This window comes from Camelus dromedarius, chromosome 2, assembly GCF_036321535.1.
Source record: "Camelus dromedarius isolate mCamDro1 chromosome 2, mCamDro1.pat, whole genome shotgun sequence".
NCBI lineage: Eukaryota > Metazoa > Chordata > Mammalia > Artiodactyla > Camelidae > Camelus > Camelus dromedarius.
Genome location: NC_087437.1, coordinates 31,702,028 through 31,727,403, shown reverse-complemented (window position 1 = coordinate 31,727,403; position 25,376 = coordinate 31,702,028). Strand labels below are relative to the sequence as shown.

The window sequence follows — 25,376 nt, the reverse complement described above, 5'->3', positions numbered from 1 at the left end:
GTGAGGAAAAGATAGGCTCTTCAATAAATGGTGATGAGAAAACTGAACAGCTACATGCAAAAAAAAAAAAATGAAACTGGACCACTTTCTCACACCATATTAAGAAATAAATTCAAAATGGATTAAAGATTCAAATGTGAGGCCTGAAAGCATAAAACTCTAAGAAGACATAGGCAGTATACTCTCTGATAGTGGTTTTAGTAGTACTTTTCTGAATCTGTCTCCTCAGGCAATGGAACCAAAAGCAAAAATACATAAATGGGACTGCATCAAATTCAAAAGTTTTTGTACAGTGAAAGAAACTGTCAACAAAACAAAAAGGCAACTTACTCGATGGAAGATGTTTGCAAATCATATATGTGAAAGGGTTTAATATCCAAAACATACAGAGAATTCATTCAACTCAACATCAAACACAAACAACACAATTAAAAATGGGCAGAGGACCTGAATAGACAATTTTTCCAAAGAAGACATACAGACAGCCAACATACACATGAAAAGATGCTCAACAACACTAGTAATCAGGGAATTATATAAATACAAAACCACAATGAGATATCACATGACACCTGTGAGAATGACTGTTACCGAAAAGACAACAAATAACAAGTATTGGTAAGCTTGTGGAGAAAAGGGAAACCTTGCATAGTATTGGGGGAAAGTAAATTGGTACAGCCACTAGGGAAAACAGTATGGAGATTCCTCAAAAAGTTAAAAGCTGCCATATGATCTAGCAATTTTATTTACTCAAAAAGATACATGAACTGCAATGTTGATTGCAGCATTATTTACAATAGCCAAATTATGAAAGCAATCTAAGTGCCCTTTGATAGACAAATGGATAAAGAAGGTATGGTGTATGTGTGTGTGTGTATATATATATATATATATAATAGAATATTATTCAGTCATAAAAAGTATGAAATCTTGCCATTTGTGACAACAAGGATGGATTTAGAAGGTATTATACTAAGTGAAATCAGTCAGACAGAGAAAGACAAATACCACATGATTGCACTGATATATGTAATGTAAAAAAATGAACAAACAAAACCAAATGAAAACAGACTCATAAGAGAACAAATGGGTGGTTGCCAGAGGGAAGGGGTGAGTGGTGAAATAGGTGAAGGGGATTAAAAGGCACAACTCCACTTATATAATAAATAAGTCACAGAGATGTAATATACAGCATAAGAAAGATGGTCCAAAATATTTTAATAACTCTGTATGGGGACAGATGGTTATTGGACATCAAGGTGATCATTTCATAATGTAGCAGTATCAAATCATTATGTCGTACCCCTGCAACTAACATAGTATTCTACGGCAACCATCTTTCAATAATGAAAAAAAGAATGAATAGTGCTAATCTTTCTGAGAGAGGTGGATTTAGGAATTGAGGCACAGGACAGATTACATAGGATTGAAACAAAATGTCTAAAATTTATCGCAAGGTCCTGAGGGAGATGGTGCAGTTAAAGAAAAGCCAGAAAGGCTAAGATCTAGCCTTAAAAGAGGAAAACCACACTGGAGTGGAAGAATGAAGAGAGGAAGAAGGCTGCAAGGGCAGAGGTGAAGTATGACTAGAGAATAAACCAGAACTACAGCTATCTCAAAGCTTGAGAAAGGAGTCTCAGAGAAGAGATATCCATCTTAAAGAGTGTATGCCTAAGTTCACTGCAGAAAATTCCAAGATTTAAGCATTTGTAAAATGGAGATAATATGTAAATAGAGATAATCTTTATAGGAAAGCTCAAAGTTAGAAGCAAATGAAAAATAAAGGAAACAGATATAATCTTATATGTCTCAAGTAATCAAAGCCCAAGTGGCTTCTAAAGGACACCCTTTTATTAGATTCCATATTCTAATGGTGACCTGGTTCTAAAAAAGGACTCTCTGGGTTCTAGTTAAGACCATCTGGTTTGCAACTTGTCTACAGTCCCTAGGAACTGTATTTTTTTGCAGTTCCCTGCTTTTGGAAACAGAAGCATCCCACAGTGTCCCTTTAATAAGTTAGCCTCTTTTAAGAGCTGTTGGATTTAGTAAAACTAAGGATCACTGCAAACCTTCTTGGTTTTCTGTTTATAAAATCAGCACTTCTCCTTTTTTGGAAGCTAAAGTTGTATTATTCCTCCTGGAGTTCAAAGCTTCAAAAGGAATCATAAAGGCTGGTCAATTCATCACAGTGAACTCCCTGTGAAAATTATGGCTTACAGGTAAGGTCACAGTGGAACTCTGTTCAGAGACTCTTCCATCTGCTATGCAACAGATGACTCCTGAATTAATCATAGCCACTCCCTTCTTCAGCAACTTGTTCTAAGAGCAGTCAAACTGCTGTTAGAACTAATCAGTGTTGACTGGAAAATAAATCAGTGGAATGAACCTTTGGGCAAACAGAAATTAATATGTACAGTTTTCCTTGGTTATTAAAGGTGTATTTAAGGAAATTCTAATACTTTTACCCTAAATATAATCATTTGGTGTGCTATCACTCCAGGAAAACCACTTTAAAATGCAGTTTAATATTCTCTATTTGTCTAGTTCTTTTGTGTTCCTACATTTTATACTGTTGATTCTCCTAATACTCCACAGTATTTAAGGAAGACTATCATATTCCCATTTTACAGGTGAAGCAACTGAGTCAAAGAGAGTAATAACTTACCTAGAAGTCCCATAAAAAAAACATAAACTTGCCAGAAAATTGAAGTGTTTGACTCCTGGATCAGTATTTTTTTTAATTGAACCCTATCACTCATTTTGATTTTTTTTCACTTTAACAGAGGAGCTACTAATTAAGGAATACAATACTTATACATGCCACAACATGAGTGAAAGTCAAAAAACATACCATTATACCAAGTCAAAGAAGCCAGACAGGAAAGATCGTGTTATATGATTCTATTTATATGACATGTCAAGAACAGGCAAAGCTATAGAGAAAGAAAGTAAATTAATGATTGGTGGGGGATGGGCAGAAGGGTAAGGGAAATGATTGTTAATGACCATGAGGTTTCTTTTTGAGGTGACATAAATGCTCTAAAATTAGATCATGGTGATAGTTATACAAGTCTATAAATATCCTAAAAACCACTGAATTGTACACTTAAAATATGTGAATTTTGATATTTAAAATATTTTCAATAAGACTGTTCTTTAAAAATTCTAGGATGTTAAAATATTATGTGCAAAGTAATTTCATTAAAATATTTATGTATTATATATTATACCAGAGAGTCTTCTGAAAGAAAAAAATCCAAAAGTGTTTTCACTAGGAATAAATCTGAAAGTTGGTCAAATAAATTTTAGGAAGAATATTCATGCTAAAGTGATTTATCTGAACTCTGTCTTCCAATATTTGTAACTGCTGACAAAAGTAAAGGACACTGTATTCTACCAGGTGGAAGGAAAATCATTTAAGTGGACGGGTTTGTGGGTCACAGTGACCTCTGAGAGGAGTATTAGCAATTGAGATAAATTATGCATTTTGGAAGTTATATTAGTGTGAGCTGAGCATAAAATTAAAAAACTTATGTAAATAAATCTTTAAAAGGGAACCAAGAATTTAGTCTCCAAAATTTTATTTTGTATGTGTACTTTCCTATGAAAAAGATAACATTTTGGCATTAAGAGTTAGGCTGTTAATTAGAGCCTATGATTTACTTTTAAACCACTATTAAATATATGAACTAGAATTATCATATGTATTCAAATTTTCAAGCATCTGTGTTTCAAAAGACAAACAAAGGGAAAATGTTGGCAAAACAGTTAAAGTTTTCATGTAAGAAAGTAATGATCATAAAGACTATATACTTGAATCAAAGTTGAAATTGTTCAAGGTGATTTAAAAGAAAAAAATGTATCAACGTAAAAATACAAATATGTATGTAACTTTGGAAACAAGCGAAAGGCATCAGAATTAGAATAAGAATTACAACCTATTAGAACCCGAAATGGCCTCTGAAGCCTTAGCTTAACCATTAGTTACCCAGGTGTGGAAAAACACTCATCAGGGCTAAATGGCATATCAGAGTCACCTGGCTAATATGTGGAGGGTCACCATCTTCTGATTCTTGGCCTAGCATGCTTTCAATTAGTACCACACTGGTGGGAAATGTGGGTCAGGGGTAGAGGCTGGAAGACACAACAGAGAGATAGTTACACAGTTCAAAATGGAGAAAGAGAAATTTATTCTAAAAGTAAGAGATATGGAAATATAAAATATTAGAACAATTTATAAATTTTATTTATAAGGAAACAATAATGACATGGTATTCAGTACAGGTTTAAAAATTCAGAATATAAAAAATATGTTTCATGTTAATCAAAAAGTATAACGTGTTAACTCATTTATTACAAGAGAGAACTTAAGAGAGAATAAGGAACAACTAAGAGCATAAATAATAACCAGCCACACTATAGAAGTTCAAGTGAAATGAATTAACAGATGGCAGGATACAGGGGAAATAGTGAAGTGTTTGAATGCTCTGAAGGAGAAAATAGGGGATAGTAGGTGGGGCAGAGAATTAGGCTAGGAAAATAGAAGGGAAGATGTTCAACTAGTATTAGAAAGGAAAACTTACTGTGATGTTTATCACTTACAGCTGGTTCTGCAACTGTGGCGAAGCCAGTAAAATGACTTGAAAGAAATATAAACAATGCAAATACTTAGAATTGGATTTAAGATCATTAATAGTAAAAAGCCACATCAAAAAGTGAATTTAAATACTTTTTATTGTATACTTTGAACAAACAATTATATTTCTTAAAAGTAAGACACAGGGAGACTCAAGAGATGAGTAGTTTATCAGTCTGCCCTTATTTTAATTTACCCAAAGACAATCTAAAATGCTATGCCCATTATGTTAACCCAATGATTTATCTAGGGAGAATATATGCCCTGTGGCTTTTCCTCTTCTCAAATAATTGATACGATTTCTGAAAAGATATTAATAAACTGGAAAATCTATAGATATTATCAAGATAATATAAAATCTTAAGCATATTAATTGGTTAGTAATAGAAATATTAGGCATGCATTTAAAAGAAAGCCAACTAAGAAATAAGATAGTTGAAGTTCCTGAAAGTTATGACAGTGAAGTCGTAAGATGGTACAGAAAGTAAAAGTAAACAAAGTAATCTGAATGACAACAAACTTGGAGCTAGAGAAATTTATAACATATTTTCAATATAGAGGACTAAGAGAAGCTGCCAAGAATGGCTAAAAATAAGAGTGCTGGCACATATAACCAGCATGGGGCTAGAAGGTCAGACATCCAGTGAAGATTCATGAAGACCTGGAGAGCACCTAGTCACCGAGAATCAAAGTGAAGACAAGGCCAGTTGGCTGGCATATGGTAAATGCCAAATAACTATTTGCTGAAAAAAATGAAGTTATTCCCAGGATATGATCAACCCAACGCCAACAAATGGGAATAGATGAGTTGTGGTAAGAGGCCAGTGAACAGGTCAATGGATAGTGGGCAGAGGTAAAAGCAGACTATACCAAACAGAAAATAGGTAGTAAGGGGAGGGGAGCGGAGAGGCTGGCTTGGACCTCTGGAGGTGGGAGCACCTGTGAAAGTCCCAGGACCCTAGAGGGGAGAAGAAAGTGTATCTAGTACGGGACTAGAACACTACCAAGACCTGAGATGGAAAATTTGCTGTCTTTCCTGCACTTTCAGTTCTATAGCTTTCCTAAACCACTGTAACCACTTTGGCAACATGAATTGGAAAGAAACAAAATGTCAGTGCAATCAGTTCACCAGAAGGGTATTTGTGGATAAAGCAAAAGGTACATTAATAAACATTTTTCTAAATATTCTGACAGTTTCTACAAGAACTTGACATGGGAATAAGATTGTTGTGGAGTCAAAAACAAACAAAAAACAACTTGGTGCCCTTCATGAATAGGTTCATAGAAACTTGTCATCTCTAGTTAAGAGAAGCTTTAATGATCCTGTCCACTCTGACCTACAAATTTTCAATGGTTTCAACCAAGAGAGAAGTAACAGCCTTTTAAGGTGGTTTCTTTCTCTGCTAACACAGTTTGGGTGTTACCCATGCAGTGAATCTATTCAACACCAGCAGCAAAAATGAAACCCTAATTTAGTCTTGAAATTATGTGCCATTTTGCTCTGTAATTACACCATCCTTTAGATGAGCCTGTATTACATCTATAACTATATGACCTCTAAATGAAGAACTGAATAAATGACCTGTACTTTTGATTTAAATATAGACTGCACTTAATAAAGGTGAGGACTTAATGAGTATAAAAACCATAGCTAACCAGTATTATACTGTTTTGGTGAGGTGTTTTTTGTTGTTGTTGTTTTTGTAGGAGGTAGAATCTGAGCTAAGTCTTGAAATATGTGTAGAGATTTCTTCTTTTTTGAAGAAAGTTTATTGTTAAAATCAGAAAAAAAATAAATAACGGGAAAAATCACTCATATTTCCATCACACTAAAATTTATTTTCATATCTTCATGTTCTCTTCTGGTTTCTATTGACAAATACACCTATTTTGACATAACTGTATTATAATATACACAGAATTTTGTGCATTTTATTACTATGTAATAATTATAGCATTTCCCATGTTGTCATAAGTCTAAATAATGTTTCAAGTTATGGTATATGGTAATTTATTACCCATTTCCCTAGAGTTAAGGATAAATTATTTCTAATCACTCACTATTAAAAATATGATCTTTGCATATAAATATTTTTTCTGCAGTTTTCTAACATAAATTCATAAGATGGAGATTACTTCATCACAAGCATTATGGGTTAGAAAAACACAATAATTTTTATCACCAAAGGAAGAGAAACTATCACTTAAAGTCTGTACTAGTTTAAAAGGAGGTAAATGTTTTATTTTTGTTTAGTTATTAGTAATTGAATGTTTCCTTCTTGTTTATCATATTTCCTGTGTTAACTGTCTGTTTCTGTTTTTCAACCATTTGCCTGCTTGGGGTCTTGGAGTTTTCTTAAACAATTGAATAAATTCTTTATATGGTATGGATACTAACCTTTGCATACCATATATGATACAAATTTTTTTTGCCCATCTTCTAACTTTAGGTTGGTTGGCACTTTTTGAAGTCAGAGATTCTACATTTTTATAGACAAGATCTGTCAATCTTACTCTTTGCTATTTTCAAAGTGCTGCTTTATCACTCTGTGATTAGGATAAGTTCTATATCTTTTTTTTTTTTTGGTGCTAGTTTTTTTCTGTTATTTTTTAACCTATATAATTTGAGGTTTATTTTGGTGTATTTGGTTTATTTTGTTTTAGTTATCCATATGCCACTTATTACAAAATTTGGGTTTTTTCCATCTGTTAGTGATCCTTATATTAAAATCTGATGCTACTTCTGGATTTGCTATTCTGTTCTAAAAATATACATTGGCATTTGTACAGCTGCTACACACTCCTATAACAACACATTCTAACTATGCTAGAGCTAGGTGGCCAAACATGGTTCTTTCTTCCCAGGCTAATTTTTAAAATATTTTCCTCAAGATCTGACATAGGTACAATTGACACTAAGCAGCAGAAGCAGTAGAGAATTCATCTTGAGATCAGCTGGTGCAGGACCAGAGGAGGGGCGAGGGGACCAAGTGTCCGGTGTTTTAAGAACACAACAGCTGCAACCTCACCCAATGATTCTTATGGCAGTTCTAGCTTCATGGTTTTCTAAGCATCTCTAGGCCCCATTCTCCTTATCACCTTCTCAGAGATTCTGAACATCTAAATAATATCCTTTTGATAAATGCCTTTGATGATTAAATTGGAGTCAGCTTTTACTCTTTATCTGTAGTCATTGCTCCTGTTTCATTCGTTATATTTTTCATTTGTATCTTCTCTCTTCTTCTGATCAAACTTGCCAGAGGTTTGACTATTTTGTTATTTTCTTTGATCAATGTTTTGTTTATTGATCTTCTTTACTGTATCTTTGTTCTCTATTTCACTGACTGCTGCTCTTATTTTTACTGTATTTTTTCTTCTATGTTCTCTGAGTTTGTTCTTATGTATTTAAAGCTTTACATCTCTCGCAAAGCACCGCTTTGACTGCATCCTACAAGTTTTTGATATAGTGCTTTTCCATATTACTAAATTCCAGATATTTTATTTTACATTCATAATAATTTCTGCTTAAATCTCAAAGTTATTTAGCTTCATATTTTTGTAAAATTGTGGATAAGACAAGGATGCCCACCAACCCTATTCTATTCAACACTATATGTAGTCCTGGCCAGTATATAATATGTCATGAACCAATGATTATGAGTGATTCAACTGAATGTTCCTGAGGTCCCATGGGGAAAAAAAAAAAAGAAAAAACAAGAGGTAGAGAAACTTAACAAGCTTCCAGGTAAATGAATGAGTTATCTTTAAAGGAAAAAGAATCAGAGCTGCAGCAGACTTCTCATTTGCAACACTGAAAGCTAGAAGTCAAACCATTAGCATATACAATCTACTGAGAAAAAAGAACTCAAGTATCCTACCCCTAGCTAAGTTACCATTACATCCATCAAGTTGAGAAATATATTTTATTTTGAACTTATAAGGAACATTTACAAAACTTGATCATGCACTCAACATAAAGAAAAGCTTAAAAAATTCAAAGAGGTTATGTTACATTATTTAATCAGAATATCCTGAAGTTAAAAAAATAATAAAAAAGTAACTCTCTTCCAAAGCAATTAAGTACTTAGAAATTAAGAAATATATTCCTAGATAACCTTTCGACTTAAGGAAAAAATGAGAAATTACAGAGTATTTAGATAGCATTGAAAAGGAAAATAATTCATATTAAAAGCTATGAGACACAAAGTTTATGCAAAAAATTTTATACTTTGAAATGCCTCTATTATTAAACCAAAAAGATGAGGAATAACATAATTTAGAAGTCCCTTCAGAAGTCTGAAAAATAAGAATAAAAACAAAAAAGAAGCCAGGAAGAAAAAAGTAATAAACATAGAAGTGAAAAGTAATGTCATGGAAAATAAAAGTAGTAGAAAGCATTCAAAAGCTAGTTCTTTGGGTGTCTGATAAATAATAAGAGATAAATAAAAATAGACAATGTTCAAAATCAGAAATGAGTTATAACCACAGACAGAGCAGATATTTTAAAAATAAGAGTATTACATGCCATATTATGAGTACAAATCTGAAATCTAGATAAAAAGAATTATTTCTTGTCAAAATATAAATAATCAAAGCTGAACTGAGAAGAACTGAAGATTTAAATAGCTAAATTACTACAGAAAACTCTGGAAATATTACATAACTACCACTGAAAGAGGCTTCAGAATCAGATGAGTTCATAAATGAATCTTAATGATCACTGGGTTCATAATCAAGTTTTATGTAACTTTTAAAAAACTGATAATCAAATGTTATTAAACCTATTCATTTATTAACGTCACTTAATTTTAACACAAAACTCTGAAAGAATTGGTGCCCTGTAATAAATAAAAATTATAGACCATTCTCATTTATAAATATAGGTACTGAACTGATAAATAAAATATAACCATGTAGAAAATGATATAGAAAAAGTAAGTTATGTAGGATTTACTCCACAAAAACAAAGATGCTTCAATATCAGGAAATTTAGTAATACTAATCCATTTTACCAGTTGGTTAAAGGAGAAAAAACAAGCTATTATATGAATAGATGCTGAAAAGGCATTTAACAAAATACAAAAGCATTTCTAATAAAATATCTAAGTAAAGTTGGAATAGAAGGAAAATATTTGATTAAAAATAAACAATATTTACCAAAAACCAAACATCAGATATAATTCCAAGTGGCAAAATGCCAAATGATTTCAATTAAAATCAGGAAGTAGACATGGATGATCACTGTCACCATCAGTGTTTAACACAGTCTTAACAGTTCAAATGGATTTAATAAGATATCAACAAGATATGAAAATAAAAATAAAATATATAAACACTGGAAAAGAATAGATAAACTCTTTTGGAGGGATGTTGGGGCTGGTGATATAATTGTATAACTAGAAAACCTAAGACACATTAATAAAAACTACTAGAATTAAAATGAGAACTTTGCAAATTTAGTGGATATAAGACAAACAGAAAAATCAATAGCCTTTCTTTCTTCTATTAATACCAAGACACTGAGATAGAGAAAATAGTTCATTCACAGTAGATTAAAAAATGATAGTCATAAATTTTAAAAGAATGGCAAAAAAACATAGTCAAATAAAACTATAAAATCATATTAAAGAACATAAAACATTTAAAGAAATGAAAAGACATACCATATTCTTGATTGAGAAAACTTTTATAATATTAAGAAGACTTAATATCACTAAAACTAAGTCTCTAAAAATTAGTATAAATATTATAAAATAAACTTTTATAATATTAAGAAGACTTAATATCACTAAAACTGTCAAGTCTCTAAAAATTAGTATTAAAAAAATTAGTGCAATCTCAATTAGAATCCCTGCTGGGATTAGAATTGAATGAAATTATCTTAAAGTTTATGTAGAAGAATAACTGCCTGTGAATAAATATGAAAGAAAAGTATACAGATTTGAAGAGAAAATCTTTACTGGATATCTATCAGAGTCTTTGAATTAGAGGTTATTAATAAAGGATATTAAAGTTCAAATCGAAAAATAACTGCCACCAAATACATATTTAAAAAGTAAGGACAGAGGAAGAGAAAGACTTATCAGCTATGAGAATATGCTATTAAGTCAAATGAATATGATATTAATGCTACATCTAATAAATTAGTGGAACAAAAAAGAGAACATAATAATAGATGCTGATATATATATGAAATTTTGACATATGATAGATAGTAACTTTATTTAGTGGGAAAAGGATGGATAATTTAACATGTAATACTGATGCAACTGGCTATGCATTTGGAAAGAATAAAGCTGGATGCCCAAATCTCATGTCATATGAAAAATTCCATACATATTAATGACATAAATGAAAGAAAACGTAAGACCATATGTATAACCTAGAAATGGAACAGACTGTTTTAACCAAGACTAACTAGAAATTATAAAAGGTAGTAATTTGATCATACCAAAATGAAAAACTTTGATATGGTACAATTTACTGTAAAAAGTCAACAGACAAATTACACATTAGAAATACACTGAAAATAGAAGATTAATAAATACTATACCTGCTCTTAAAATTTATTAAGGAAAATTCTAGTAATGCAATAGAAAATTGGCAAAATCTATGAATAGGTAATTCACAAAAGAAAAAATTAAAATATCTGATTTTCAAATTTATGTTTGGTTTCATAATGCTTCCAAATTCATATGACCACTTATATTCTCTTCCATAACTAGTTTCTCTCCAGATTTCCCTAATCTGTGATGTGATCCCTCCATTAAAGACCCTCAAGCAAAGAGGTTAAGAGCCCCCTGTGACTTCTTTCTCTTGCTTGTCTACGCAGCCAGGTATTCACCTCCGGTCCTGGAAGTCTTTTCAACCTTGATTCTATTTGAGCCTTTCCACTGTGGCCATGGAGAGGGCCACAGAGATACAGTGGGATGAGCATAAGCCTCGGAGTTCAACTAGGTTTGCTTTCATTCTCTGCCATTGACCAGCTATGTGGGAACAGGCATGTTACCTTTCTGTGCCTTGATTCTCTCCTCTAAGATGGGATAATTATACCTGTTTTCCATGGTCACTGTGAGAATTAACTGGAGTAATTTATATATAGGGCTAACATGGTGTCTAATAACATTAGGACCTTAAAAATGTCAGTTCCCTTCCCTACTTCAGGTTCTTATGGCTAGTCTAGGGACTGGGTTACTAGCAAAGATGTTTTCTGATTGGCTAACTGACTTCAATTCTTTGACGTTCAGAACACCTCCATACGTTGCTAACAGCTTAATTTTGCTAAAACACTGCTTGTGTTATATCATTCTCCTGATTTTCAGTTTTCAATGATTCCTTACTGCCTTTAGGAAAAAGTATAAACGCCATACCATAGCCTTACTTCCAAGATCATCATTGCTCTAAGGTAAAAATTTAAAATCTTTGCCCAAGGTTCCCAAAACATATTTTTTAATCTTTTCATTTGGAAAAAGGAAGGAATGCCTAAAAATTTGGAATCACCTTATATAACAGCACATACTGTATTTCACCTTGATATTCTAAACCACCATCTACTGAGGATAATGATATAGGAAAGTAAATTCCACTGTTTTCCTGAAATACCACTTTGTACCTGAAATGTATTTAGTATATTTCCACTTAAGTCTTGCCACTCTAAACGGCAGAATAGGCATGGATGATAACAAACATTTATCACAGAAACTGTTATTGGCATCATTACTAATAATTAGGCATATTTTCAACACAAACTAATTAAAACAAGATTTTGTTAGAATTATAAGAAAAATAAAAATTTAGACATTTCTTTACTTTGGCTATCTGCTAAAAATGGCAAAAAATAACTCTCTTTTACCTAGTACTTCTTTTTGCAAGCCATGGCATCTGATTTGCAAGTTTACTTCCTGTTGTTTGGATGTCTGAATCTGCTGAGACCTCAGTATGGCTGCATCTGACAATAATTTCAGATTTTTCATTTCCTCTTCAAGGCATACATTATTTCTCTGGGACACTGTCAAACTTTTATTTAGTATCCTTATTTCTGTAAAGAAAATTCAAAGTTTACCAATAGGTAACATTGAATCATAAAATGGCTCTCCAAGAAAATGACTATTTTCTTTTAGAAAATTAATAGTTAAAAGTCAAGATGACTTTTCTAAGTATAGTGCTACCTAACCAAAAGATTAAATTTTAATTGAGTAGTTATTCTGAAAAAGAAATGAGAAAAAGGATTGTATTGCTAAATGAGGCATGAAACACTTAAATTGTATTAAATGGCAATCCTGTCTGCTTTTTAAATACTCACATGAATGAATAACACAATACCTGTGTAATATTCTGGGTTTTATTGAAATTAAATTGTTTTCTTGGCAACATGATTCAGAAAAGCAAATTTAAATATGCTAGCATGAGCTGGTTGGGAGGCATTTCTAGAAGATAACCAGGATACATTCTATACGAATTATGAAGAAAGGTGGGAGGGGTGGAGAGAAATAAAAGGATACAGTGTCTAAAACCAATAATTTTATGGGCAGAAAGTATTAGTTAATATACCTTAATGAGACTAATAACACTCTGTCCCCTCAAAATGAGACAAGAATTTCATCATAGTAATCACTTCTCATTATTCTGTCTGCTTAGATTAAGTTTAATAAAAATATGCCTTCACAGCATTATGTAGATATAAATGTGCTAATTTTATATAATTTTGTGAGAAATGCATGGAACGTATTATCCTCAGAATGGTAATTATCAAGCTCTCCCTTCATCAGTCTTTTTAGCACTGCAGTCTTAAGCCATTAAAGTACACAAACGCACATGAAATAATAATAAAAATACTATAAAATTTGTACAACCACAATTAACTGAATCAATGAAGCTGTGATCTACACGAAAATCTGGACAGTCTGCTTTTCCAGAGAGTTCACTTGGCATTCCCTTCCTTGCTTAGTTATCCTGGATCATGTGATGGGTTTAGCATGTGATTAGGTATCAAAGAGGGTCTGCTTGGTTTATTGGTCTTGGAGCCACCACAGCAGAAATAGCAACCACATGGGCCAGTGAAGACCAGAAGTAGACAGCCATGGGGCAGACACGGCACATAGCTGCAGAGGCAATATGGCCAGTAAATGGTTACAGAAATAACACAATATGCTGAACAGAGCACTGAGAAGAGAGCATGCCTTAAGAAGACGGACGAGTAGGATAAGGAATGTGGTCCAAGAAGAGAAAGGCAAGACATCTTTCTGTGGGAAGAAAGTCTGCCTGGAAGAAAAAGTGGCATTTAAGGTAGACCTAGGGCATGAACACAAGGGGTCTGGCACCTTCTTCATCTTTAACTTCTACTCAAAACGGAAAACCTAGAGAAATAAACTGGCAGGGACCAAGTAAGTGGGTCTTCTATATACCAATGATTCCTTTTTATATGGAAATTTTTCCCCTAGGAATAGCTATATGCTACTAAAAATTTATGGATGTGTTCCCATTTGTGTGATGAAAACTACTAGCACAGTAGTACATAGAATTTTTAAAAGACTGTAGCTAAAGAAAATAAGGAGGTTGCAATTTTTCTTCAGACCTAAAAACTCCAGGGTATTTTTGTAGCCAGAAACATGGCTTCTCATGGCTGAATAAACTGTACTGTACCTAACCGTATCTGTCTGTGATTGAGTCAGAGTGACACTGCAGAGGAGCATGCACATGCTGTCACCTATTTATCGTCTGCCAGAAGGATACTGCTTGGGTTTGCAGGCTGACTGTTAGTGCACACTACTATCTGTCTCTAAAATAACTACTCATGTCAATGTGACTTTCTACCTAACATTAAAAGAATAAGAATCTGCAATACAAATTCATTTGTGAAATATATTCTAATACATGGAAAAAAGTACAGCAAGATTTCAAAACTAACAGGAGGTACAATGTTTCTAACATGGAATTAGGAGAGTAAATTCAACAGGGGTCAATTAATTTACCCTTGGCAAACTATACATCCCCTGTAGCTATGGCAATCCTAATGTCAAACATTCATTCCTTTATTTGCCATTAATACAACTTCCTAATTGTCAGTCATGTGTCTCAGTTTGGGGTTCTGAAATTATGATCAATCTATTTTGGAAATTGGACCTATCTTACGCTTTCCCTGTCCTTGCGTGACCCCATGAGGAAGGTCCTCCTAGCCTCATACATTAGACCTACCACAGCTCTTATGCTACCTCTGCCTCTGACTCAATCTGAAACTCACATCAGTTACACCATTTCTATGGCACTGATCACATGCATACATGTGATCTACTACTGGACTGTTATCTTAGGCCAGAGGTAATATCTCATTCATTTTTTAGTCCAATAATTTCTACCGCAACATCCTCGAATTAACAGAAGCTCAATAAATACCTACTAAATGAGGTTTCCACTACATGACTAGTTGACAGTCCTAAATATGTGTTTGTCTTACCTCACCCTTCATTTCAGAGGCAAGTATTTTGAGCCCCAAATTATTTAATGTCAGACTCGGTAAGGCAATAAACACACATCAAAAAGAAGGAAACATTTTTAATAGGATAAGCAAATAGGCCTATTCTAGCCCTAATTTCATCAATTTTATGAAAAATGTGGACTACATTTCCAAGCCTAATTCAGAACTTGAATTTTAAAAGTTTAAGGGTTATTCAGTCAATAGTTATTTTGAGAGTGGAAGCAAATTGATTCTAAACTTGCTAAGTATTCTGCCTTGGTAAAAATACTACTTTTTTTCTAAAATTTCTTCCACTAAAATAGGTATATTCTGGTTTGAGGAAAAACTAATCTATGAACAAGTAAACTTAAAAATATTGTTATATAAAGTGATAATCACTCAGTAAAGAGTAGGAAATACTTCATTTCTATCTGCTATTTAATATTCAGCATATTTTGTCAGCAAGAAAATATTAAACAATGCCTTTTCCTAGAAACTTTGTTCCTGTTTTAGAACTTGATTTTAAATGTAAATTAATTTTAATGTGCAAATCTTCTAAAGTGTCTGAATAATGTGTGCAGTGTATATGGGGTTTACTACATTAGTTTGCTGGGGCTGCCATCACAAAGTAGAGATTGACTTTCTCACAGTTCTGTAGGCTAGAAGTCTGAGATTAAGGCATTAGCTAGGTTGGTTTCTTGTGAGAGTCATGAGGCATAGATCGGTTCCAGGCCTCTCTCCTTGGCTTACAGATGCCGTCTTCTCCTTGTGTCTTCGCACGGTCTTCCGTCTTTGTGTGTCTGTTTCCAAATTTCCTCTTCTTATAAGGACACCAGTCAAACTGGATTAGAGCCCACCAACTTAAATTTAATTATTTCTTTAAGAACTCTAATTCCAAATACAGTTATATTCTGAGGTACTGGGGAGTTAGGACTTTAACACATGAATTTGAGAGACACATTTCAGCCAATAACACTATATATTTTAGAATAGTTATTGGCATTTATATTGTGATTATAAGTATGGAAAAATGGATGAGCATGTGGAGGTATAGAAGATAAAATGGAAAAATGAAAACAATTGAGTTAGAGGAACTAGTATTTATTTTGCTTCTTAAAAAAATGTTTCGAACTTCTTTTTATGTCAGCTTTTCAAATGAAGAACTATACCATGCAGAATCAACTCACACCATAAGGCTATATCCATGGAGATCAAAAATAAAAGCTGGTATTTAAAAAAAAAAAGTATTTGTTATTTAAAATGTGTGTAATGTTGTCAAAGTTTGTAGCCAAAACATGTTTTTAGCTTTTAAAATAAGTGTTATATAATTTGCTAGCTGACACAAGTTTAATTAATATTATTGATCTCAGACAATCAATTTATTTGCCTTGATAAGATTTTTCTGTTGTTCTTAGTCCTATTAGCTTAGTTAAATGCACTTGAAATTATGTTAGGTGATTATGTTTTTAGGAAGGCTCTATAACCTTACTACCAAGGCATATTGATGTAATATAAACTAGCATTTAAAAAACCTCAGAGACTAGATTTATTATTTAATGAAGGGATCATAAAATACTATATAGATATATTAAATTTTTTTTTTTTATTTTGAAATACTTAGATTTACAGAAAGTTGTAAGGAAGCGATTAGGGAGATCCTGTGCCATTTTTCCTCCTCCCTTCTCCATGCTGACATTTTGTATAAGTATAGTACACTATCAAACTAAGAAACTGATCTTGGTACAGTCCATGGAGCTAATTCAGATTTCACCAGTGATACACACTCTGTATGTGTGTGTGTGTGTGTGTGTGTGTGTGTGTGTGTGTGTGTGCGCGCGCGCGCGCGCACATAGCCCTATGCAATTTTAGCACACATGTAGCTTTGTATAACTATCAATAAAATAAAAATACAGGATTGTTCTATCACCACAAAGCTGCCATCTTCTACCCCTTTATAGGTGCACCTACTCCTATCCCCACCATCCCTAATCCCTGGCAACAACTAACCCATTCTCCTTCTCTATAATTTTATTTCAAGAATGCTTATAAATAGACTCATAGAGTATGTAACCTTGTCGAGGCTGGATTTTTTTCATTCAGCATAGTCCCTTGACCATGTATTAATAAACTGTACCTCTTTAATTGCTGAGTAGTGTTCCATTGCATGGATGTAGCATAGTTTGCTCTTCATTCATTGAAGGACATTTGGGTTGTTCCCAGTTTGGGCTATTATGAATAAAGCTGCTATGAACATTGAGGTGTAAATTTCTGCATGAACATAGGTTTTCATTTCTCTGGGACAAATGCCTGAAAGTACAATTGCTGGGTCATGTGGTAAGCGCATTTTTAGTTTTAGAGAAAACTGCAAAATTATCTTCTAGAACAGCTGCACCATGTTATATTCCCATCAGCAAAGTTGAGTGATTTGGTTTCTCTGATCCTTGTCAACACTTGGTATACTCAGTTAAAATTTTAGACATTGCAATAGAAGTATAGTAGTATCTCATGGTTTTAATTTGCATTTCCCTAATGGCTAATGACGTTGAACATTTTTTTCTTGTGCTTATTTGACATCTGTGTATCTGCTTTGATGAAGTTTCTACTCCAATATTTTACTCATTTTCTTATTGGACTTTTTTTTTTGATGTAGAGCTTTGAGAGTTTTTAAAAAGTAGATTCTAGATACTAGACTTTTCTCAGATTTGTGCTTTGCAAATACTTGCCTTTCCATCCTCTTAACAGGGTCTTTCACAGAGCAAAAGTTCTTAATTTTGCTGAGATCCAACTTATTAATTTTTCCTTTTATGAGTTCAAGTCTAAGAACCTAGGTTACAAAGATTTTCTTTTTCTCTATAAGTTTAATAATTTTGTGTTTTACATTTAAGTTTATGATCCATTTTGAGGTAATTTTTGTGTAAGGTATGAGGTTTGGATCAAAGTTTTAGATTTCCAGCACCACTTGTTGAAAAGGCGAGGCTATTCTTCCTCTACTGAATTGCTTGTGCACACTTGTCAAAAACCAGTTGGGCTGTATAAAACAAACAAGCTACAAGGATATGTTGTACAAACAGGGGGTGCATACATAGTTAGTTTTGAGCTAGTGTTTTCATTTCCTTTGGAGAATATATAATTTTTTAAACTATTGGTGAAGAGCATTAATTTTGTTCCCTTATTTAGGAGAAGAGCTACAAGTCCACCAAATGAACACTTCTGCAGGATAAATGAAAATCTAATACAACAGAAGGAATGTGGACTTCAGAATAAAAAAAGAATAATTTTAGTTACAACCCTCTCCTCTGACAACTCCTCCTCCTCCCCACCAACACTGATGAGATAACTGACCAATCCAGGATGTCAGTTGCTGGTTGGGTTCCAGGTGGAATGTTGGGGTGTTCCCTGGGGCTTGTTGTGGCTGGTGGATCCAAGGTAACTGGGCAGAGCCCTGTGGTGGATCAGTACCATGGAGGGGCTGCTGTCCTCTGTGGAGCTTGGTTTTCGGCTGATCCTTAGGAAGCCGAGTGCGGTCCTGGTTTGGCTGCTGTCCAGTGGCCTGTGTTCTCAGTTCATGTTCCAGAGCCTCCAGTGGGAGACAGTGTTGAGTCTGCCTGTCCTCAGCTTATTGGTGGGTGTCTTATTTACCTTCAGACTTATTCAGTCTGTTAGAAGTCAACTGAATGGAAGACATGAAAAGCAGCTGGCAGAAACACTCACTGCACAGATTGAGGAGAAATGTCACTTCATCGACAAGCTTTGTGTGGCTAAAAAGGAGTATGTCAGGATGGAGACAACTTTAAAGAATGCCAGGCTAGAGAAGAAGCCAGTACATATACCCAGCCTCGCTGATACTTACAGAAAGTTGATGACAGTTAACCTGAGCTCGAGGAAGGAAATCAATTTTCTCAACCAAGAACTGAAGAAAGAGAGATCCCTGCAGTCTATGTAAGAAGAGATGGCGGAGATGCTAAAAGTGCTCAAGATCCTGGAAGAGGTCATGAGAATCAGGACTCCACAAGGAGCTTTTACAACCCAGCCAGGAGGCCAAGCACCAAGTCCTGATGGTCCGTTTCCTAGGAGTGGGCCCTCATATTAAAGCTGTGATGTTCTCTCCCCTCCATCCAGGCCTCACAAACAGCCAGGCTACATTCACTCATTTAGTCAGATCTTCATCTGAGCTGCACTGAGGCCAGTGAATGGAGGGAAATCCCTTCCTTTGGACCAGAGTTCCTCCAACTTTACAAGTGAGCACGGCAGTGAATTCCTTCACGGGCAACATCTCTCATCTAAAATATATTGGAATTCCCAGAACACACCACGAAGCATGGGACTTTTTCTATATTCAGCAAATGTTTGGAAGATCTCTTATTAGTTGTGAAAGAAATAGATAATTGAGACTGATCTTCTACTTAGTTTGAATCTATATAATAGCCTCATTTCTCAAGACAGTTTGGGTAACTATCATATATCAGCAATGTAAGTGAAGTATATATATAGTTATTCTGTATACAAATACTGCATTATAACTTGAAAATGTATTTAATTTGTCAATATAAACTTTTAGATGGCCACAGCATTTATTTCTAGAGTTTAATTCTGAAGTCATAAGTTTAAGTCAAAGAGCCTTTTTTTATGTGGGTATGTATATTTTAAAAAAAATAGATGATCTTCTTTAAGATGAAGTTAAATTGTACCCTTAGAATAAACTTTTATCATTTAAGTTTTATATTTTGCTATAGCAACATCCATATTAAAAATAAATTTGATAAAGAAGATGTGGTATATTTATACAGTGGAATACTATTCAGCCATAAAAACCAACAACATAACGCCATTTGCAGCAACATGGATGTTCCTGGAGAATGTCATCCTAAGTGAAGTAAGCCAGAAAGACAAAGAAAAATACCATAAGAGATTGCTCATATGTGGAATCTAAAAAAACAAACAAAACAAAACATAAATACAAAACAGAAACAGACTCATAGACATAGAATACAAACTTGTGGTTGCCAAGGGGGCAGGGGTGGGAGGGGACAGACTGGGATTTCAAAATGTAGAATAGATGGACGAGATCATACTGTATAGCACAGCGAACTATATACAAGATCTTATGGTAGCTCACGGAGAAGAAAATGTGACAATGAATATATATGTATGTTCATGTATGACTGAAAAATTGTGCTCTACACTGGAATTTGACACAGCATTGTAAAATGATTATAACTCAATAAAACAAGTTTTAAAAAATTTAAAAAAATTAAAAAAGAATAAAATAATATCAGTTAACATATTTTGGTTCCTTACTGTGATAGGCACATTGTGGAGTGTGTATGTGTATGTGTGCGTGGGCACGCATTTTACGGATAAGGACACTGAAGCGCAGAGATTTTGTAGAGTCATTATGTGAACTTTGGTTCTCTGGCTCAGGAGCCTTGTTCTTAGGATTCCAATGCACCTTTAAATATTTAAGAATTAAAATCCACAACACAAAAAAGGCCAGTATAGGCTGGCACTGACATACTGGCTACGTGGCCCTCTTCTAGGCCTGATGGTCAGGCCTGTAAAAGGGCAAAGACACCAAGGATCCTGCATTCCCTCCTGACTCTTCCTGATTTCTTCCACAAGTTCTAATTATTACATTTGACTACAGTTGGTTTAATAAACTTAAGTAAAAGCTTAATTAAATGGTTAAGACAACAAACTAGAAATAATAGTAACAAAATTTAAAGGGTGACTGCTGAAATTGTTTTTCATGTATAATTGACAACAAGCCCTTATAATTTTTATAAATAGAAAATAAATCAAAATAAAATTATAACATTTTAAGTTTTTAAAAGTATAAAAAGTTCTATTCACTATTTATACCAGCATTGTCTAACAGAAATATAATGCAAGCCACATATATACATTAAAAAATTTTAGTAGCCATGTTAAAAATGTAAAAAAAAAAAAAAGCATGTTAAATTAATTTTCACATTGTGTTTTATTTAACTCTACATAGCCAAAATTACTGTCATTTCAACCAAAGGCTACAGCCACATTCAAAGTGCTCAATAGCTATGTATGGTTGGTGGCTACAATACTGGACAATGTGGGTCTACACACTTCCTAGGCTCTTGGTCATCTTTTTGTGTAGGTGTGATAGTTGCTCAAGCTTTACAAAAATTAACCTTCAACAGCATTACACCCTATTTTCTCTGAATCTAAATTTAGGATAAAGATTATTCACTTAAAATTCTATATTGTGAAATTGGCATGTTTATATATTTACGAGAACTGCTGCTAAATTTAAAGTGTGTTCTTGATCAAAGAGAATATAAAAAGGAAAGCATCAGCATATTTTCAGTTTTGTATATACTTGTACATGTTTGTATGTCTATGCCCTGAGGCTTTGGTTGCACCGATAATACTGAGTAAGGAGAAAGTTTTTTTAAAGGAGGGAAAAGCCCTTACAATAATATAGCTTCAGTTTCACACGCCCCATCTGTTAGGTTCACTAAGCTCTTGCTTGGAAACTGAATATACTGTTTTCGTGTATGTATTTCCATCTCTGAGCTTCTGCAGTGATCACTGTGTAACTTCTAAGCCCTCCCACTTCTGATGTAAAAGTGATATGATTTACTATAATGGTAAATGTCAAAGTTAAGGGTTGAAAACTACTCCCATTTTCTCATGTTAGATAAAATGTAAAATGTAATATTACTTGTAAATAAAAAGCAAAATGGGCATACACTTTGATGCTTCAATTCTGCTTTTAGGAATTAACTATGCTAAAGAAAAAATGGGACAAGATCATAGAGATTCATGAGTAAAGAAGTTCACTGAAGCCTTACTTACAAAAGCAAAAAACTATGATCAAAATGTCCATGAATAGAAAATCAGTTAAATAAGTTAAGATACATTCCTATAATGAGATACTACGTCAACACAGTTTACATTGTTATTTGGTATGACTGTGTATTTCCATGGCATATTATACAGAAAATAAAGTTTAGAAAGCTCTACATCAAAATGTTAACAGCAGACATCTCTGTGTAATGAGACTGCAGATGGTGTTATCTTCTTCCCTTGCTCTTTTTCTGTACTTTCTGTTTTAACATTGAAGCTATTTTATGTTTATGGTCAGAAAAATCCTTAAAAGCATTTGAATTTGAGGGGAAAAAATAGGATTATCAAGTTTTGCATTTGCCTCCTTAAAGTTCAAGAAACAAGTCTCAAACTGGCTTTAAAAATTAGACTGAGAATTTTACAACTGATAGTAACCCACAACTTCAGGAAGGTGTAACTCATAAACAAGGCCACTCCTCTCTCCTTACTACCTTTCTCCAGATATAGAATTGATATGTGAGTATTACCAAAGACATTTAGAAAATACTCAGAGGTTTTGAAAGGCACAGACGGACTACCAGTAATCTAGGTTAAAATTTGCATGTACTTTTATTTCAGTTTAAATTCCACAATGTTCACTGAGCACCTACTACGTGACAGGCACAATTTTCTTAAAACACTAGAAATACAGCATTCAGCAAAGCTGTCAAAATTCCTGTCTTCCTGGAGATTATAGCCTAATAAGAGAAGTCTGGCAGTAAACACATAAATCAGTAAATGGGTAAGAATATTTCTGGCAGTGATAAATGTTATTAAACGTGAAACAAAAATAGGATACAGAAGTGTAAGGGAAGACTACTTTAACTAGGGTGGCCAGGAAAGATCTCTCTGTTGACATCTGAACTAAGATCTAAGTCATAAGAAAGAGCAGCTACTTGTTCTGAGAGCCTCTTTGCAAGTCTCCCCTTCATGAACCTGAAGTGCTTTCCTCTGTCCCTATATCATATAGTCATGGCCACTGGACACATTCAGTGAGAGTCAAGTGAGTAAAGTTTTCTGAGGGAGGAATAATACTCCTCCATGCAGAGAGGTTGTTAGTGCCTCTTTGCTTTTCTGTCTCTTTCTGTGATTGTGACATATTGTAGTCTATGTGTTCCCTACGTGGTTAACCTAAACTAAAAGTCGTAAAGTGGACAATTAGTTTAAAAGATTTCCCCAAAGAAATCATGGATTAGAGAAGATACTAATAATGCAAAATAAATGAAAACAAAAACTGGTAGAGCTGATGCTTCTCCTATTCTGATATGACTGAGTTCATTACTGACATAAGGTAAATATTCTATAGTAAGATGGGATAAGACACTCAAAAATGAAAAAATTATCGACGAGATGATTTGAAATGTGGACTAATATCCTCTATACATGGCCCATTAAAATGGCTAAAATTTAAAAGACTGACAATACTAGGTGTTAACAAGGATATGGAGCAATCAGAACTCTCACACATTGCGGGTAGGAATTTGAAAGGATCAACCACTTTGGAAAACTATTGGGTAGTTTTTTTGTTTTTGTTTTTATTGAAGTGTAGTTGTTTTACGGTGTTAGTTTCAGGTGTACAGCAAAGTGATTCAGTTATACATATACATACAGCTTCTTAAAAAGTTAAATATATCCTACCATATGACCCAGCCATTCTACGCCTAGGTATTTACCAGAAAGAAACAAAAACATATATTCATAAAAAGATGCATGTAAATGTTCAAATAATGAAAATGATGCATAAAAGAAGAGTATATTTATATGAAATTAAATTCCATGAAGTATATCTATATTATTAACTGCAGTGGACACTGTCAGTGCCCTGCCCATATCTCTTGAACCTTTCAATGCTCTTCTACTGACTTCTACCTCCTACTATTTGCATCTCTGTGCTAGAGGAATCTTTTCCCTGGAACTGCAGACAGCAGCACTCCCTACCACATGGCAGGCTAGAAGTGCCAAGGAATTTACACTGTCTGGGAGCAGCACGTAGCCAATGACTCTTGGGAGTTGATGCCCAGCTCCCTCACTCCTTGAGTGAGGAATTCTGAGGCATGCATTTTAAACCATTTCTCAGAGTTCCTTCATGGGACTACGCTCCAGTTGCCCACTGTAATGGTACAACTGTTATTGGCTGCCTTTGTCTCCCTATATCTGGGCTGCTTTCACTTCCCAAATAAACTACCTGCACTAATATCTTTGATTCAATGCCTGCTTCTGTGAGAACTAAGACACTAACATACATGTGATATTTTATTTATATTAATGTTGATCTCAAAAATACCACTGAATGAAAAAGCAAGTTCAATGTATGATATGGTATCACCTATGTAAAATTTAAAATTAATGTAAAAATAATAAATATAATTAATATATGCATAACATTACAGTATAAATAATATATTTGAAATATGATTTTTTCTTTTTTAAAAGGTAAAGTTTTAAAAGTTGTCAATTTTGCAGTTGAAAATATGGTTGTTATAATCATTTATAATTGTCTAAATTTAATTCTTAAAATTAAAATGATATTGTTATATATAAATGCACTTCTGAAGGCACATATTATGTAACAAAATTAGGAAGCTGAAGTTGTATGGTTAGAGTGATTTCTTTTTTCCAACATCTAACTATAAACATTTTTTAGTATATAGAAAAGTTGGAAGATTTGTACTATGAACTCATATATACCAGCTAGATTCTTTAATTGGCATTTTACTGTATTTGCTTTATCACACAGCCATTCATCTACCCATCTTACATTTTTATGCATTTCAGGATAAATCAATATACTTGACTCCCTAAACATTTTAGCATGCACATTGTTAATTAGTGTTCAATATATATTTCTAATTTTTGAGTGAAATTTACCTACAAAGAAAAGCACAAATCTCAAATGTACAATTAGATGATTTTGAAAAATACATCCACTGTGTAACCCAGATCCCTATCAAAATATTAAAATAGGGAGCACTACCATCACCACAGAAGGTACCCTTGTGCCTCTTTTCCAGTCAATCCTTCCTCCTCTGAGGTAAGTACAGTTCTGTTTTTTTTCCATGGTAGATCAGTTTTACCTATTCTAGAACATCATGTAAATGGAATCTTACAAAATATTTTATTTGTGTAAGGTTACTTTCAGACAGTGTAATATTTTTTGAGGTTTATCCAAGTTACTGCATTACTGTAGTTCATTCTATATTCCATTCTTTATTCAGTTCTGTGTTTTTTTTGACACTCCTTTCTAGCGATGTACTTCTGGGCTTTTACCAATTAAAGGCTACTTTGACTAAAGCTTGAATAAAGTTGGTGAATATTCTTATACAAGTATTTTTGCAGGCATATGTTTTCATTTGAAGGAGATGGTGAATTCCAAAGAGAAGAATTTCAGACTCATCAGATAGATGTATCTTTAGTTTTATTTAAAAA

The 25,376-nt window shown here is 33.6% G+C and overlaps 1 protein-coding gene across 9 annotated transcripts in view; it reads right to left on the bottom strand.

The window, feature by feature from the left end:
• Positions 1–25,376, bottom strand: part of LEKR1 (leucine, glutamate and lysine rich 1) — a 224,444-nt gene that overhangs the window by 115,505 nt on the left and 83,563 nt on the right. For all 9 annotated transcript variants that reach the window (XR_010383326.1, XM_064492258.1, XM_064492257.1 and 6 more), the window contains exon 5: positions 12,489–12,674. Coding sequence is in view for 8 of the 9 variants with exons in the window: in XM_064492258.1 (XP_064348328.1) it covers positions 12,489–12,674 (186 nt within the window). In the remaining variant the exon portion in view is untranslated. The remainder of the gene's footprint in view (positions 1–12,488; positions 12,675–25,376) is intronic.